This window comes from Urocitellus parryii, chromosome 6 (genome assembly GCF_045843805.1).
Source record: "Urocitellus parryii isolate mUroPar1 chromosome 6, mUroPar1.hap1, whole genome shotgun sequence".
NCBI classification, from domain to species: Eukaryota; Metazoa; Chordata; class Mammalia; order Rodentia; family Sciuridae; genus Urocitellus; species Urocitellus parryii.
The window spans coordinates 189161803-189177902 of record NC_135536.1 but is presented as its reverse complement, the minus strand read 5'-3'; the positions used below and the strand labels follow the sequence as shown (position 1 = coordinate 189177902).

General features: G+C 43.2%; 1 protein-coding gene across 1 annotated transcript in view; it reads left to right on the top strand.

The window, feature by feature from the left end:
* Dok5 (docking protein 5) overlaps nucleotides 1–16100 on the top strand; it is a 146386-nt gene that overhangs the window by 96678 nt on the left and 33608 nt on the right. The window contains exons 3-5 of the mRNA XM_026391011.2: nucleotides 2432–2546; nucleotides 2641–2760; nucleotides 5662–5851. Coding sequence (XP_026246796.1) covers nucleotides 2432–2546; nucleotides 2641–2760; nucleotides 5662–5851 — 425 coding nt within the window. The remainder of the gene's footprint in view (nucleotides 1–2431; nucleotides 2547–2640; nucleotides 2761–5661; nucleotides 5852–16100) is intronic.

Sequence of the window (16100 nt, the reverse complement as noted above, 5' to 3'; positions counted from 1 at the left end):
TTGGTCTAGAAATTTTCAGGGTTAGTCATGAGTGTTTCAGATGGAGTAAGAAACTGGCCCCGGGTTCAGTTTGCTTCATTCATGTCTTTGTGCTGACATTTTTTTAGGTGTGACTTTAACCTTTTTCAGCCTCAGTGTCCTCATCTGCAAAATGCTATAATGATAGCATCCACCTCTATGGCTTTCACGAAGGTCAGATGATTCATTCTGGATATAGCATGTGATAGGGGCTCAGTAAATGATGGCTGTCTGTAAGGTTGCTTTTCATTGATGCTGTCCATCAGAAGTCATTGCCAGTGACTCAAGTCTAGCTGGGAGCTGGAGATGAACAAATAGATGAATTACAAGTACTGTAATCAAACAGATCTACAGTGCAGGATGTGGGGATCACTGAGAGGCGCTAGTCAACTCACCCTGAGGTCAGGGCACATTTCCCAGAAGAGCTGGGCCTGGAAAGCAAAGTGAAATTTGGAGAAAAGAGGCCTGAAGCTCCCTGTGCGTTAGTTTGTGGGTGGGTGAGGTCTTTGGTTCATAGAGTCCATGTGTATTTATTGAGTTTCCACTATGTGGCAGACTCCGTGTTAGACTCAAAATACCCAGTGGTAGGCAAAGTAAATAAACAATTTGCCTTCCTTATGGAACTTTCCCTCCAGAGGTAAGGCAGGCACTGAACCAGTAAGTCCTATGGCCTGTGGAGGGTACAGGGAAGGCACAGGATGTCACTGGATGGTAGCTTGAGACCAATTGAATCTTGGGGTGGGATTTCCCACATGGCTTCTGTGGATAATGAAATTTCACCAAGACCTGTGGTGAGTAGGAGTGACCTGGGAAGAGGAGAGAAGGCTCTGTGCTTGCGGGACCATGGAGTCTTCTGGGGACAAAATGAAGTCCAGCTTGCTGCAACATGGGTAGCATAGAGCATGCTGGTGAGATGCACAGGGAGACCGCAGATGGTCTCGAGGTCCCCTGGACCAAAGCACTGGGACTTTGTCTCTAGGGCAATAGGAAGTCTTTGAAATGTTGCTTTATGCATAGAAATATCAAAATCTTAGGTTTTGAAAATTTTTGAAATATTGAAAATCTTATGTTTTGGAAGATCATCTGCTACTTGAAAAGTGAATTACTGGGGTTCAAAATGGAAGTTCAAATGAAGACCAATAAGTAGCTGTGGCAATATGACCATAGCTTGTACTGGGGTGGTGGTACACACAAGGACAACAACATCACCCATTGCATCAGACAGCTCTGAGGGAGTCAATGCTAGTGTAGGAGATGTGCTGAGCCCCTGGAGGACCTGTGCCCCGAGGTCTGAGGTGCACTGTGTGTGACTCCAAGCTAAGAAAGGGCCAGTGGAAGGTAAGATGCAGGGAATGAAGTAATCGGGTCAGCATGTGCAGGGTGTTTATTTCTCTTCCTACCTACTTCTTGAGCCAAGCGTTTATTGAATTTAGAGTAATAGATGGGAGAAGAATAGCACCATTGCAGGCTAAGATTGATGGGCGGCAGATTCTTTTGTACAATAGCACAAAAGAGATATATTAAGGGGAGGTTAAACTTGTCACTGTGAAAGGCTTATTTATCTTGTAAATACTTACCCTAGAGCTATCTAAGACTTCTTTCTGGCAGGACTCACATAGGCTGCCCCTCCAATGCAGGAGAGAAAGAGGACAGAACTGTCACTGTTTCCACAGGGGACCACACCCTTGGGGTGTACGAAAGTGCTGGGGGGTGCAAGGAGTTGTGGGAAAGGGAAAGAGACAGAGTGTCTGATAGGGGCAGGCTTCTTGCTGACAGGAATATAGTGGGAATGTGCAGTGAGTGGTCTTATGCTGCAAAACAGGGGCCTGGAAACCAGGACAGGGTGAAAACCTTTGGGAAACCAAATTTGTTATTGATTCCATGTTGGTGTGTGTGGCTTGACTCTCTGGACTCCTGACACTCCAGCTATGACTGGCAGTGAGATGATTTAGATTTGCTTTAGAATTTGCTTTAGAATTGCACCCCTCCCCTCCTCTTCCTTCCTCTCCTCGCCCCTCCCCTCCCCTCCCCTCCTCCAGGCTCCAAGTGTTTAGGATCTGCACACAGGGAGAACTCGGAAGGGACGATGGCTTTAGAGGCTTCTGCAGTTGTCTGCGAAAGCCTGTCCACAGGTAAGGAGATGGACTTGAGAACTATCGAGAAGGTAGAAACACTTTCGGACAATTTAAAAAAGAAATAGAAAAAGAAACTTGAAGCAAATTGTCTATGCCTGTGCCACTCTGTGGAAAGAATCTGCTCAAGCTACCACTAATTCCCTCGGCCAGTTCTCAGTTTTCAGGTCCAGCGGCCCTGTACTGTGCACCATGCTGTGCTTTTCCCTGGTCCCCAGGGTTTGTAGCCTGGAGGTGCTCGGCAGGGGCTGTAACCATCCTTTCACTTGTTCACTGTGCAGGTGACGGAGCTCAACAACGTGAAGAACGTGGCTCGATTGCCGAAGAGCACCAAGAAGCATGCCATAGGGATTTATTTCAATGACGACACCTCCAAGACGTTTGCTTGCGAATCAGGTTTGTCTGGGGCAGGGTTGGGAGGGAGCTTTGGAAGCCTTTGACTTTCAAGTGGGCACTGGGCACTCTTGTGACCTTTGGGCCATTCCTGCAGATCTTGAGGCAGACGAATGGTGCAGAGTCCTCCAGATGGAGTGTGTGGGGACACGGATCAATGACATCAGCCTGGGAGAGCCTGACCTCCTGGCCACGGGGGTGGAGAGAGAACAGAGCGGTATGTACACAGCAGTCTCGCCTTTCCGCTAAGCTCTCTCGTGCCCCATGTAGTACATCGTAAGCCATCTTCATTAGGGGAAATTTTTGAATTATGAAAATGTATAAAGCAATAAGTAAAAATAGCCTTTTCCCTAATGCACAACCTGTGTTGACAATATGGCATATTTTTCTCCCTAATATCTTATACTGGATGCATAATCTGAAAGTGCATAGCTAGGAATTTTGAGGGACCTACTGTGTGCCAGCTGGTGGAAAAGGCTTTCAGTATTAGATTATTTAATTTTCCCAGCAGTCCTTGGGCATGCATATTATTAATTCTCCCATTTGACTGATGAGAAAACTGAAGCTCCGGAGAACTAAAAATCTTGCTCCAACTCTGGTGCCTCCTTAGTGTTTGATTCCAGGCTAGGCAATTAGACCATATTTGACAATGCACAGATTTTAAACTGGAATGAGTTGTTGTGCTGCCATTTCACTTAAACTGTTGTTGAAAGCTTTCCAATGCTTTTAATAGAATTTAAACTTCATAACTGTTTTATCAGGTTTACCCACTTAAAAAAAAATCTGTGACTTTTTAAAAAACTGAAATGCATGAGCCAAACTCTGAGCTCAATTCTTTTTTTTTTTTTTTTAAAGAGAGAGTGAGAGAGGAGAGAGAGAGAGAGAGAGAGAGAGAGAGAGAGAGAATTTTTTTTAATATTTATTTTTTAGTTCTCGGCAGACACAACATCTTTGTTGGTATGTGGTGCTGAGGATCGAACCCGGGCCGCACGCATGCCAGGCGAGCGCGCTACCGCTGAGCCACATCTCCAGCCCCTGAGCTCAATTCTTGACCTAGAAATAAATCACTTAAAACAATAATGACCTAAATATAAAGGAACTTTTTAGCAAAAATCAATGTTGGTTTATTGAAAAAGCTTGGGATAATTACTTCATCTCCAAGCCTGGTGACAGGGTAGATTGGGCCCCAAGGATCTGCTTAGTGACTGACTTGGGCCAAGAGGATTGACCATGGGCAGGTCACCTGAATTAGTGGTGAAATGCAGAGGTGGACCTGTCCTGACCTCTCCACAGGCAGCTCTTCATTGGTTATTAAAGCATGCTCCCCTTCCCTGGTGCAGCTGTGTGTTCACACCCAAAGTCTGCAGCTGTATTGGACGCACATACCTATCACAGTCCATCTCCACCGGTATTACTGACCAGGACCCAGGGGTGGGGACCATTCCATGGATCCTCTTTGCAGATCGGGAGATTGACCCCCAGAGAGGATAAGTCATTTGTAGGGATATCCCCCAGCCCCCAGACCCCTCCTCCTGTGGTTAACTAAATTGGGGTAACCCCTGCCAATAGATGAATGCCTGGGAGCCCTAACAAAGCAAGGAAAACAGGAGTTTTATAGAGTGCTCAGATCAGCACTTTTTTCCCCCAAATTTGTATTGGTGAAATAATATCCTACTGGCACGATAAACTGAGTTAAAAGACTCGGCTCTGCCTCAGAGCTGCTGTGCCCTGCCAGTTCTCTGTGCCTGTTTCCTCTCAGTCAAATGGAAGTAAGAATACCCCTGGTGTGTAATTGCTAGGTATCATTGTGAAGCTCAACTTTGTCCTTTAAAATACATTGCAGTCCTAATTTGTAGAAATTCAAGTAATCGTGATGTAATTGTGAAGTAATGGTCACTCCCTCTACTATTATTGTTTTCCTGAGTGAGATAGAATTGTGGAACTTCTAAGCAAATAAATTGGTGATCATCTCCCTTTTTACTTAAGGAGACAGTCTTTCTTACTTGGTCCAGAACTCTCAAGGGAGCAAATTGCTCTATTAGATTCTATTTTTAAAATAATCGCTACTGGAAAGCAGCAAATATCCAATGATTGAGAGTTTGAAATGATTTAGAAAATTTAGATGGATACAGTTCATGAACATAGTCTTGATCTATTCACTAAATTCAACTAAAATCTATAAAAATCTATTGCTCATCATCTCATAAAACAATTAATTTATAATACCTCTAATATATAGTTGTTATTCTTTTGTCAGATGTGGACAGTCTACCATAATGATGGCTTGCTAGGTGGAGATGTGTTTGCTACAGTAACAATATATGTTCATATATCACTTAAAGATTTCAATTCTGTAACTTCTTGTGTTAATGAATTGTCTAGAAATACAACAAAAATTCTGTGTGAATGTATCTGTGGGGGTGAAAATTTGGTTGCAGTAACCAACCAAGCAGTTGTTTGGTTACATTTATAACCATCATCTGAGCAAGCAAATGAATATTTTCTTTCCAGTAATTGGCTAAAGAAAGTATTTTGTTAAAACTAGTTCAAATAAGTCCTGTGGTGTTTTTCCAAATGCTTTGTCAGTTAAATTGCATAGTATGAATGTGAAGTTTTTTTAAAAAAATAATTTGAGATACAACTTTATTGGCTTAGTTATAGAAGTTGTAAGTTGATCAGTATGACTTTGGTATTAGTAAACCATAACATGATTATTTAGCACCTGCATCTTTTATGAACACAAAGATGTAGCTGTAATTAATATGTGTTTGGCAGGAAAAAAAAAAGATTTTAAAGGTTTCATTGCTTTAGTCTTTTATTGGCATACATACTTTTTATTATGCAAATTTACAAAGTCTAAAAATGTTCTTTGCTCATGTAAATAGTGTTTAGTGTATGCTGACAGCCAGGGTGTATCATTATTATCTCATTTGATAGGGTCTGCATTTAAAAGTCATTTCCTGGGACAGCTTGTTTATGAGAAACATTGGTTTCCCTCAGTACTCAACCAAATCCTATAATGTGAGCTTGAATTATTTTTGAATGCTTCTCTGTTCCTACAGCGTCTTTGATGTTTTATTCCTGGGGATTTTAGACTAACCTTTTGTTTTTCTCCCAGAGAGATTCAATGTGTATTTGATGCCATCTCCTAACTTAGATGTACATGGCGAATGTGCCTTGCAGATTACATCTGAGTACATCTGTCTTTGGGACGTCCAGAATCCCAGAGTCAAACTCATCTCTTGGCCGCTAAGCGCCCTGCGGCGGTATGGACGTGACACCACGTGGTTCACTTTTGAGGCAGGGAGGTAAGTGCCAGGTTGTCAAATGCCCCTCTTCTCAGCTCTTGTTTCTGTCTTCCAGGCTCCCGTGATGGAGGCTCACCTGCGGGAGGAATCCTGAAGTTCACTTGGGGAGACCCCCAGAGCTGTGGTTCTCCAAGGCCAGGGGTGGTGCAGAATATCCATGTATTCAGTGTGGCCGATTTCCTGGGGAGGGGTCTGATGTTTCGCATCTGTGATGTGAATTTTCATTATGCAGTTTGGTTCTGTACCACACACTGAAGTCGAACTGTGTCAAAAACTCTGATCATGTGTGGTCTGTGGGGCTAAGCTAAACAGAGGCTAGTGCTTGGAAAGCTTCCAAGTTGTTTTGGGGGGAATGCTTCCTCATCTCAACTCAAATGGTAGATCATAAATATCGGGGGGGGGGCACTGATGTTTTTCGAGTTGCAGTTTGTTGAGTTCTGTTTTGCTCAAACTACAATGAATGACATAATCAACAGAGGTTGATTCTGAAGCTTGTTCATTTTCATCCCCAAGAAGCCCTTGTTCCTTTTAGGAGAATGCTTCTCTGTTCCTACAGCGTCTTTGATGTTTTATTCCTGGGGATTTTGGACCAACCTTTTGTTTTTCTCCCAGAGAGATTCAATGTGTATTTGATGCCATCTTCTAACTTAGATGTACATGGTGAATGTGCCTTGCAGATTACATCTGAGTTCATCTGTCTTTGGGACGTCCAGAATCCCAGAGTCAAACTCATCTCTTGGCTGCTAAGCACCAAGAAGAAACAGTTAAACCCAAATGTACCCAGTGATGCTTTTCTTTTGTGGGAGGGAAGATGGTGCCCACAGTAGCTGTGCAGTCTCCACCTCTTCCTCCTTCAAATTTTAGCTCTGTTTTGAAACATGACAGATAACATTTTACATTTTAAAAATTTCTAGTGATTAAGCTTTAAGAAATGCAAACCCTTCTACATGTGGCCTGAAATTACATTCAGATTGAAAACAAGCCAACTTACGACATGGAAAAGAAAATGTTTGTAAAACAGGGCAGCTCTTCCTTCAGGAAAAATGATATTTGATGTGAGGAGAGTAAAAACAGAACTTTAAACTCTACTTTTAAGACCCAGTTCCTGCAAGTAGAGGACAGTAATGCTCCCTTCAAATTAATCTATTTATTTTATACAAGGCTTAATTATGCAAAATGTACTTTTCAGAATAATTTGTGGTTCTCACAACTATCCTAGAAAGTTTTAAAATTCGTCCTTCCCATATAGCTGTTCTCTGGTTTATTTTATTTTGAAGACCTAGAAATGAATCTCTCAGATGACAGACATCACCACATTTTCCCTTGTATACATATATGAAAACATCACAGTGAATCCTACCATCATGTCCACCCACAAGAATGGGATTCTAACTAGAATAAGATATATTTCATGCTGTATAATTATATCAAAATGGATTCTACTGTCATGTATAACTTACGTATGAAAAGATATAGCAGGAACTAAAATATATATTACTAAGTGAAAGTAGTCCATAGAAATGGACATACTATGTTACTCCAACTCTCCAACATTTTTGGAAAAGGCCAAACTTGATAGTGAAAAAGATCAGTGGTTGCTGGAGACTGGGGACATGAAAGATGAGTAGGTAATGAAATGATAGGGACCTTTAGAGTGGTGGCACTCCTTTGAGGGTGCTGTGATGTGGGTACCTGGCGTCATACAATTGCTAGAACCAAGAGAACACACGACACACAGAGAGAAACCTAACACAACCTGCGGACTTTGGGTGATGATTGGTGGGTGTGGTCATCAGTTGTAACACATTCACTGCTCTGGGCTGGGAGGATATTGAAAATAGGGGAACTGTTGAAGGGTGACCTTCTGTACTATCTACTCAATTTAATACACTTGACAAAGTGTATTAAGACAGGGAAAAAAGCTACGAAAGCAGTTCATCTACGTTATCAATGAAGTCATTAAAAATGGAAAAAAATAGTCAAACTCAAATGTACCCAGCAATGCTCTTCTTTTGCCAGAATTGCCTACTGATTATCCTGGAGGGAGAAACCTATTAGTAATTTAAGCATTGGTTTGATCACATTGGTATATTCTACCCTTTGTGAGCCAGAAATTATTATTATAGATTATTAGGTATTACTACTACTATATTAATTGTAACTAGTAAAATCTAGATATTCTGTAATAAATACATACTTTCTATTACCTATGAATTCCCCATTCTTATTTCTTATAGACATATAGTAGAATTTTTCATCCATCAAGACTTATGGGATGATAATGAGAGGCATTTATTCAAACATTGCTATTTTTTCAATTGTTCTTTAATGTACTATGTATAGGAAACAGTGCAAACTAAAATGTAAGTAAAAGATTTATAGTATATCGTGACTTTTTGAAACTGTAAAAAATTATCTCAATAATCTTGAGATTTTGGAGGCACAAGATTCCAGGTATAAAATCAATACTACTTATGTCATGCAGAAGTTTAATCCATATTGAAATCTAGTAAGACTTCTGTGATCTAACAGATTATTTAAAAGACTGGCGTTTCTCCTGAGTGCTGTAGAAAACCATAGAGGTCTGTAGGCCGGTGGATTTGGGTCTGGGCAGATGTGTTAATGCGTGTGTGTGTGTGTGTGTGTGTGTGTGTGTGTGTGTGTGTCTGTTTGTGTGTATGTGTGTGTGTGATAGAATGTTTTTCCCACTTTGGGTAGGTCACGCTGACCATTATGTGGACAGTAGAGTAGAGGGATGGGTGTGGTTCTGGGGATAAATTTCCTTGCCTTACATCATGCACAGTCTGGGTAGTTTAGATGACTACAGGCTTGGTTTGCTTCAGTGTCCAGTGGTGCCCACCAGTTTCATTTGAGAATCCTTAAGTGGACAATAGAATTGAGGGATGGGTGTGGACATGAGAAGATACAGAAGTAGCTCAAGCAAATGAAATGGTACATGAAAAGAGTTGATCTAGTGGAGACATCAATTCCAGAATTATTTCAATGGTCTTTGACCAAAAGATATAAAGTATTGACTTGGAAAATGAAAGGGCCTCATCCCATGACTTTGATGGCCCCTTAGTGGTCTGTCCTTCTTGGAATTCCATCTAAGAACTCCAGCACTTAGATGGTTAGAATACCCACAATCTGGGCATACAGAGTTGTGCCTCCAGAGTTGTGGGAACACAGAATGTTTGCTGATTTTGAAGAGCCTTCTCATGTGGCGGGCATGCTTTGCGTGACTGGTGCAGACTTGGCATTGAATGGAGGGGCAGTGAGGGGACTTTGCTCTTAAGCTCTGACTTATTCCTCAGGCAGCATGTGTAGTGTGAGGAGCACTGCTTCAGGACTCAGAGAGACCTAGATCCTAACCTCTTTTTGACTAGTGATTCACTTTGGGCAAAATGCTCAAGTGTATCTGAGCCAGATCTTCCCTGCAGGGTGGTGACCGGTGAGGGTGCCAGGTTCCCCTAAGTGTCTTTGATGTTCCATTTTGATCATTTTGGAGCAGGACCTGACCCCGCAAGACACAGGCAACCCAGGGTAATATGACCACTTTGTATTTTGTCTGAAACTCAAATAGAGATGAATTTTTATAGTTTCCATCAAGGCACTAGGATAATAAGATCATCTGTGTTCCCCCAAGCATGAAGGTTTCTCTCTGCCTTACTTTTGTTAGTGAAGATAATTTTTTCCTTGGCTATTTTTGGATGTGTGCAAAACAAGGCAGTTTCATATTACCTAATAGAATGTTCTTCCTCTGTCATTTCAAGAAATGAGCAGGAGCCGAGTTTCTCCAGGCGGTTTTCACATATCCAACATGCATCTGCAAACCTTTAAGACTGTCCTCCCTAGGACACAGGGATTCTTCTTCTCAAAGACCTTGGGCAAAGATTCATTCACATCCAGCTTATTCCTGCTCGGTGGCTCCAGTTCCCTCCAGCACAAATGACAGGGAGGTGCTCATAATAAAATGGACTTGGAATGGGAGAATGTGAAGTAAAATTATTGCCTTGCCGCACAGGGGCTGTGGGAACATTGCCACCTATAAATGGGGACAATGTATTGTTTATCATGAGATTGCTATGAAGATTCAATAAAGGCACATGTGAAAACAGCTGGGAAGTAGCAGGCACTTGAATCAACCCAAAAATGACACAGAAAAGAAACTCACTGGCTTATGTAACTCAGTCTGGGGTTCACGATGGCTTCAGGCTTGGCTTGATTCAGTGTCCAGGTGGTGGTCCTGGGTTTCATTTGAGAATCCCCTTTCTTCTAGGAAGTTACATTCTGGCTCCAACTGATGAACTCCTGGAGCTTTGGGATCTTTCCACACCATCAGCCAGTGGAAGGGAGATAATTACTATCGGGCAATGACCATGATATTCACCCTTCCATTTAGGCTTTTTACTGAGAACTTTACACAAAGCTCATAGGACACAAATAGAATGGGGAGCTCCTCCCCTGGCACCCAAGGCCTGCTATGGCCAGCAGAAAGGGAATGAATGTGAAGTCTTAGAAAACTAATAAAATGCATCCAATATAGCATTTAATAATTGCTCAAAGTAAATAGGATCAAGAGGATTTTATCTACAGTTAGTAGTATCACACATAACAGTGCTGGATCTCCACATCAGTGCTGCTCAGCCAGGGGTGATTTTGCTCCCAGGAGACATTTGATAATGTCCTGGGATATTTACGGTTATCACACCTTGTGCAAAGGCACTGTTTTCATCTGGGACATGGAGGGGCCAGAGGTATTGGTGAATATCCCACACTGTGTAGAACAGCTCCCCACAACCATGGATTATGGGGTGCAGTTATCCAGGGTTGAAAACACTGCTCTAGCAGGTGTCTCAGCCATTGAAAATACCTACTGACGATTAGCCAGTCCTTGCTTTGTGCGATGACTGTTAAGCTTTTTATATGTGCCACTGTAAAGCCACTCAGTCGTCATAGAGGCTGGAATCTATTTTGATTCTCCTTTTAGAGGGAAACTGATAAAGCCCAAGGTCCTAAGGCCCAGGGTTAGTAAGTGATGGGTTCAGGAATCACATTCAGATGGTCCACTTCCAGACTCTGTGGGTCTCTGAGAGGGTGATCCTTCTGCTGGAGGTTAGCCTAACTCTTAATGACCTTCTGTGGAGTGAAAGAGAATGGTGCTCACACAGCTAAAGCTTGCCTCGTGCACTAGTGTGTAAATGTTCTTAGTTGGACTTTAATTTTGGAGCCTTCTATTGGTTCTTCTTATTTGGAGTGAAGACACGGACAGCTGGGATTGTCCACCTCTCCTGGGCAGCTGCGTGCGGATCGCAGGCTGTGAGAGTCCCCCACATGCCGTTTCTTCCCCTTCTCCCTTCAGGATAAGCAGTGTGACTGCATTGCCTTGAGGAATCTTGAAGATGAAACATGAAATTTGAAATAAAGTGCAACTGAGCAATTAATTGCTGTCAAAGATAAAGAACAGTTCATTTATGTGGGGGACCAAGAGACATACTTTGTGGGTTTGAGGTGTTTCTAAACTTTTGTCTGTTTCACTGCACTTCAACACTTCGGAACCTCACTTCAACAGAGCAGACTGTCAGGGCCTCTAATCTTCCATGAGAAGATCCAATTGGCATGAAGCTCTAACCGCAGCTATGTCCCCCTGGATCCATCCTGGAAATATTATTGTTTAAAGAGGGGTGGCAGGTGTCCAGTGAGTTTCCCTGTTAACGTTACAGCTGGATGCTGAGTTCGCATGTTTCAATGTCAGGCTGCCTTAGCTCCTGACTGATTTAAATTAATACCCCAGGTTTTGCACCTGCAGGAGTGAGGAAAAAAGCTCAGGTGACATTTGGCAGAATGTACTAAATAATTCCCGCACATGAGAGCCTTTCTTCACCAACTGGAGACAGTCTTTCTTGTGCTTTCTACATTATTTTAAGAAAAACTTTTAGAGTCATCTCTGTGCGGTAGAAAAGGGAACTTGCCCTATTCAGTTCACACAGGCCTCCACAACTGGAATATTTAGAAGGTATGCCTTACTTTTATAATTAAAATCCTTTTATAGATAAATGCTTGTGAGAAATGAGTGGCATTGTTTATATGCAATTTATATATACTTACCCTTGTGAAATACATGAAAATCCAAATTGCATTGCCTTCCTTAAGTGGAGTATACGGATTGTGGAAAAGCTGCTTTTTTGAGTAGCCTTGGAAAATAAATCATACCTTTCTTGTGCCATTTGTCCTTAAAGTCATTAGCTGGTGAGACGACTTTTCAATGGACAAGAAAATGGTTTCCTTCTCTGTTTCATGAGTTTATGGATAAAATAAAAATTATATTGACATCTTTTGAATATTCTCCATTTGTCTATGTGATTCTCAGATACTTAGTAATCTCTGGTTTCTGAATGTTTCAGAGATGATACCTGCATTCTTACTAAAGAATTGAAAACACGTGTACAGTACAGTGCTCTGAGTTCTCCCTGCTGTGTCGAGTAGAGAAAGTCAAGTGTGAATACTGGGTCCCACATACTTGCTTAGAAGATGTGAAATTCTCTTCTTTGCAAGAAAACAGAAATATAATTATGTCATTTATATGGCCATTTGTTCCTCATTAGCATTTAATCTATAAGAAGATTCTAATTATAATTATGAATATTATTACTGGAATATTCACATTTACTGTGAATATTCCAGTAATAGAGGCATGTATGAAATTAAAAGGTAGTGTTCCCTTTTCCACTGCAAAGAGCAACCTCTTGACTCACCCCACTAAGAGATGTTTTATTATTGCATGCTACTCTGCCAGACACTGTGCTAGGTGAGGGGCTTAGAAGACAAACAGGATGATGCTAGCTTTGTAGGGAACTTAAGCTAGGTCCTGCCTCCCCCAAGCTTCTGTGATTTTAGCATGTGATTTTAGGAATCTCTAAAGGAAAGGATGGCTTTCTTCTGACCTTCAAGGCAAAGTTAGCACTCACCAATGCCTGAGGCCATCATAGTGCAATTCTAAAGGGGGTGAACAGGACTGGCTTTGCTGAGTCAACAGAGTCTGAATCAAGACCTAAAAGAGCTAAGACGGTGTGAGCCATGTGGGGATCGAGGGGGACAGCGTTCCTGTATGAAGGTGAACAGACAAGGTGCTGAGGAGGAGGTGTCGCAGGCACAGCCAGGAGGCTGATGGGGCTGAGCAGAAGGAGGGAGGGGGAAGCAGGCCATAGTCAAGGTAGAAGCTCAGCAGAAGGTGCTTGTGAGGAATTTGGCCCTTGGGGCTTCATAGAGCTGGGCAGCTGCAGAGTTTGAGCGAGCAGCCCTCCCAGGACTGCTTTCACTTCTGACACCACCTTAGGGGTTCCCAAGCCAAGTGAGGTGTTGATCACTCAGTGTCCCCCAGGTGCACATCCATTCCCATACTTCTGAGTCACCCTGTGGTCCTGCATCGTGGCCGCCACTTGTCCTTCAAGACACATGCGTGCTGTGCCTCCCTCTCGGAGTGTCGCTGAGAACCCTTCCCCATGAGCTTTGACATTTCTGGGGTTGAACGATAATGACAGCAAACCCTAATTAAATGCTCATGTGATGCCAGATTGTTTACTAAACATAAAACCCGATCCCCCACTGGAGCCCCTTGGGCTTTGTGTGATCTTATTCCCTGCCTTCCGCGTAGGAGGTCACTGAGACCTCCAGAGAGAGAGGAGCAGGTCCCAGGTCCTGATCCTGCCTGTGAGGGAGCTGGGGTTGAAGCTGCTAGTTCCCTGCAGAGCAGGGCGCCAGGCACCGTGTTCCCAAGCACAGATGATTTTATGTCACAGAGACGTGACACTTTAGTGTCACAGTGATAAAGCCATTTCCATTCAATTTGTTGATCCTTTTGATAAATTATGGGGAAGCCTTGGGCCTGGGCGCTGAAGAGTCTTATCCACTCTTTAGCACTTCCCAGGGTGCCTGTTACCAGAAAAGCAGACTCCAGCTCAGGCCTTGGACAGCAAGAGGACCTCGGTGGAGTTCAGTAACGTTGTTTGTTTTCGCTATATTTATTTTTATATGTGCTTTTCGCTGTATTTACTTTTATATCTCCTTTTATACCCTTCTATTTATGGTAGATTACAATAGTTTATGATATTGAATCGATGATGCCATTTACAGCACGCACGTCTGAGGGGGCAAAAGCCCACGGATATGGTAAGGATCACAGGTGGCCTGAGCACTGGACAGCCATCTCCAGACCATGTGGATGCTGGACGTGCACTAGAGCTGTCCCGCGCTCACAGGCCTGGGTGACATCGTGAGATGCTAGAGTGTCTCACAGCAGGGCCAGGGAAACCACCCCAGGAGCAGGGACTCCAGCCAGTGTGTGCTGCCTGGACGGAAGCTGAGATCCGCTGGGTGAGGCCAGTGGTGGGAACTGGAGCAGGCTGCAGAGAGTCCCAGCGGCCCCAGGGCGAGGCAGCCCAGCAAGCTTCCCCAGAAGGCTTTCCTGACCTCCTAGTCTTAAAGCCCAACTCAGTTTCTCTCTTGTCCTTTTGGATAGAGTTCGGTGATTTCATCAAGCCAGGACATTTTGTCTTCCAGGGGACATTTGTCAACCAATGGAGACACTTTGGTTGTCCCAGTTGGGGTGCTGGTGTGTCGTGAGTAGAGGGAGGCCTGTGACTTTCAGAAAAACTCACTACGGAGAGCTCAGGTTCCCTGGGAAATGACAAGCTCCCTCGAAGACTTAATGGTACTCTCCACGTGGCGGGTTTAATAGTTGTGATAAAGCCAGGTGAGAGCCATCGTCATTGTCTTTCAGGTAGCATTGCTCTTTGAAAATATAAAGCACCTTGGAATTGGGGGCAAGTCCTGCCCCCAACGTAAGCTCTTCCTTATGTACAGAGCCTCGGCACATATTTGGTATGGATTAATTAATGAATTTCCCGGTGTTTTCTCTTCTGGATTCTTGACCGATTGAATGATCCATGTTTGGAATGACAGGTGTATCGTTTAGGGAAATAATGGTAGTGAAATTCACCAAAGTTATAACCCCGTCTCTATGGCCACAGTGTTCCTGTATCTGACTCCTGTTCTTGCCAGAGAAGGTCAGACAGGCCATCTTACACTGCTTATTTTTGCCTCCTCTGGGTGTCCAGTTCACTGGTTTCTGGGAGTGTGGGGCCCTAGGAAAGTGTTCATTTATTTGGGACATTTTTGGGAAAGCATCTAAGCTTAGAACAAAGAATAAAGAGAAAGAAGGAACCAGGACCATCAAAACCCAAAGTGCGGACTTGCTCTTCCACCCTGGGTGAACCCCTAAGAAAGCTGCGTGTTGTTTCCACAGAGATGTTGTGGAGTGAGGTTACATAAGACCATTAGCCTCTCTGCCATGCTCTTCTTTTTACTTCCTTTCTTTTCTATTTTATTACCCCCTCTTTTCTTCTTACTGCCTTGAGGCATTTTCCCATTACATTATTTTGATGATGGCCTCTGGTGACATTAATGCTTTGTAAAGCTGCTTACGGAAGAGTCGGAGCCCATCAGCCCGGTGAAGTGGATGAGGTGGGAAGGCTGTGGGCAGAGGCCCTGGGAGGTTGAGAAGAAACCTGAAGGGCAGCACTCATTTATTCCTGCTTCCTGGGTCACGTGTGTGTCCTGCTGAAGGACACACATCTTGAGCAGAAGGACAGAGGTCCCGGCAATTTAACCAAAGGCCGCATTTCTCTTCAGAGCTCTTGAATGCGTTTTGACTTTTTAATGTACTCTGGGGGACCTTGAGCCACATCAGGTTGCTGAGACCCTTTTGGCCCTACACAGCTTAAAAAAAATAAGGAACAGGTTGTTGACATTTAAAATTCAGAGATTTCACAAAATGATCAAGATTTCTGGCTTCTCTTAAATAAATCAGAAGCTGTGGCTCCTCTGGATTCCTGCCTCAGTAGACCCTGGCTAGGGCTGGCTGGGCCTCTGATCTTATACAAGACCCGTCACGGACACTCTGCTGCAGAGGGTCCAAGAGACTTTATCCACTCACTTTCTCTGCCTAGTGGAGTTGGGGACTGTGACTCCCAGTTATTCCTGTAAGTGATAAGCTGTGTGTGTGTGTGTGTGTGTGTGTGTGTGTGTGTGTGTGTGTTCAGGACCCTCAGGCATGGGTGAGGGTGGTCTGTGGAAGTCTGGTCTATGGAAGTCAAATAAGAATGCCAAAAACTATAGTTGTTTTTATTTTATTTTATTTTATTTTTATTTTATTTTTTTAAATAACAACAGTATTTGAGAGATTTAAATG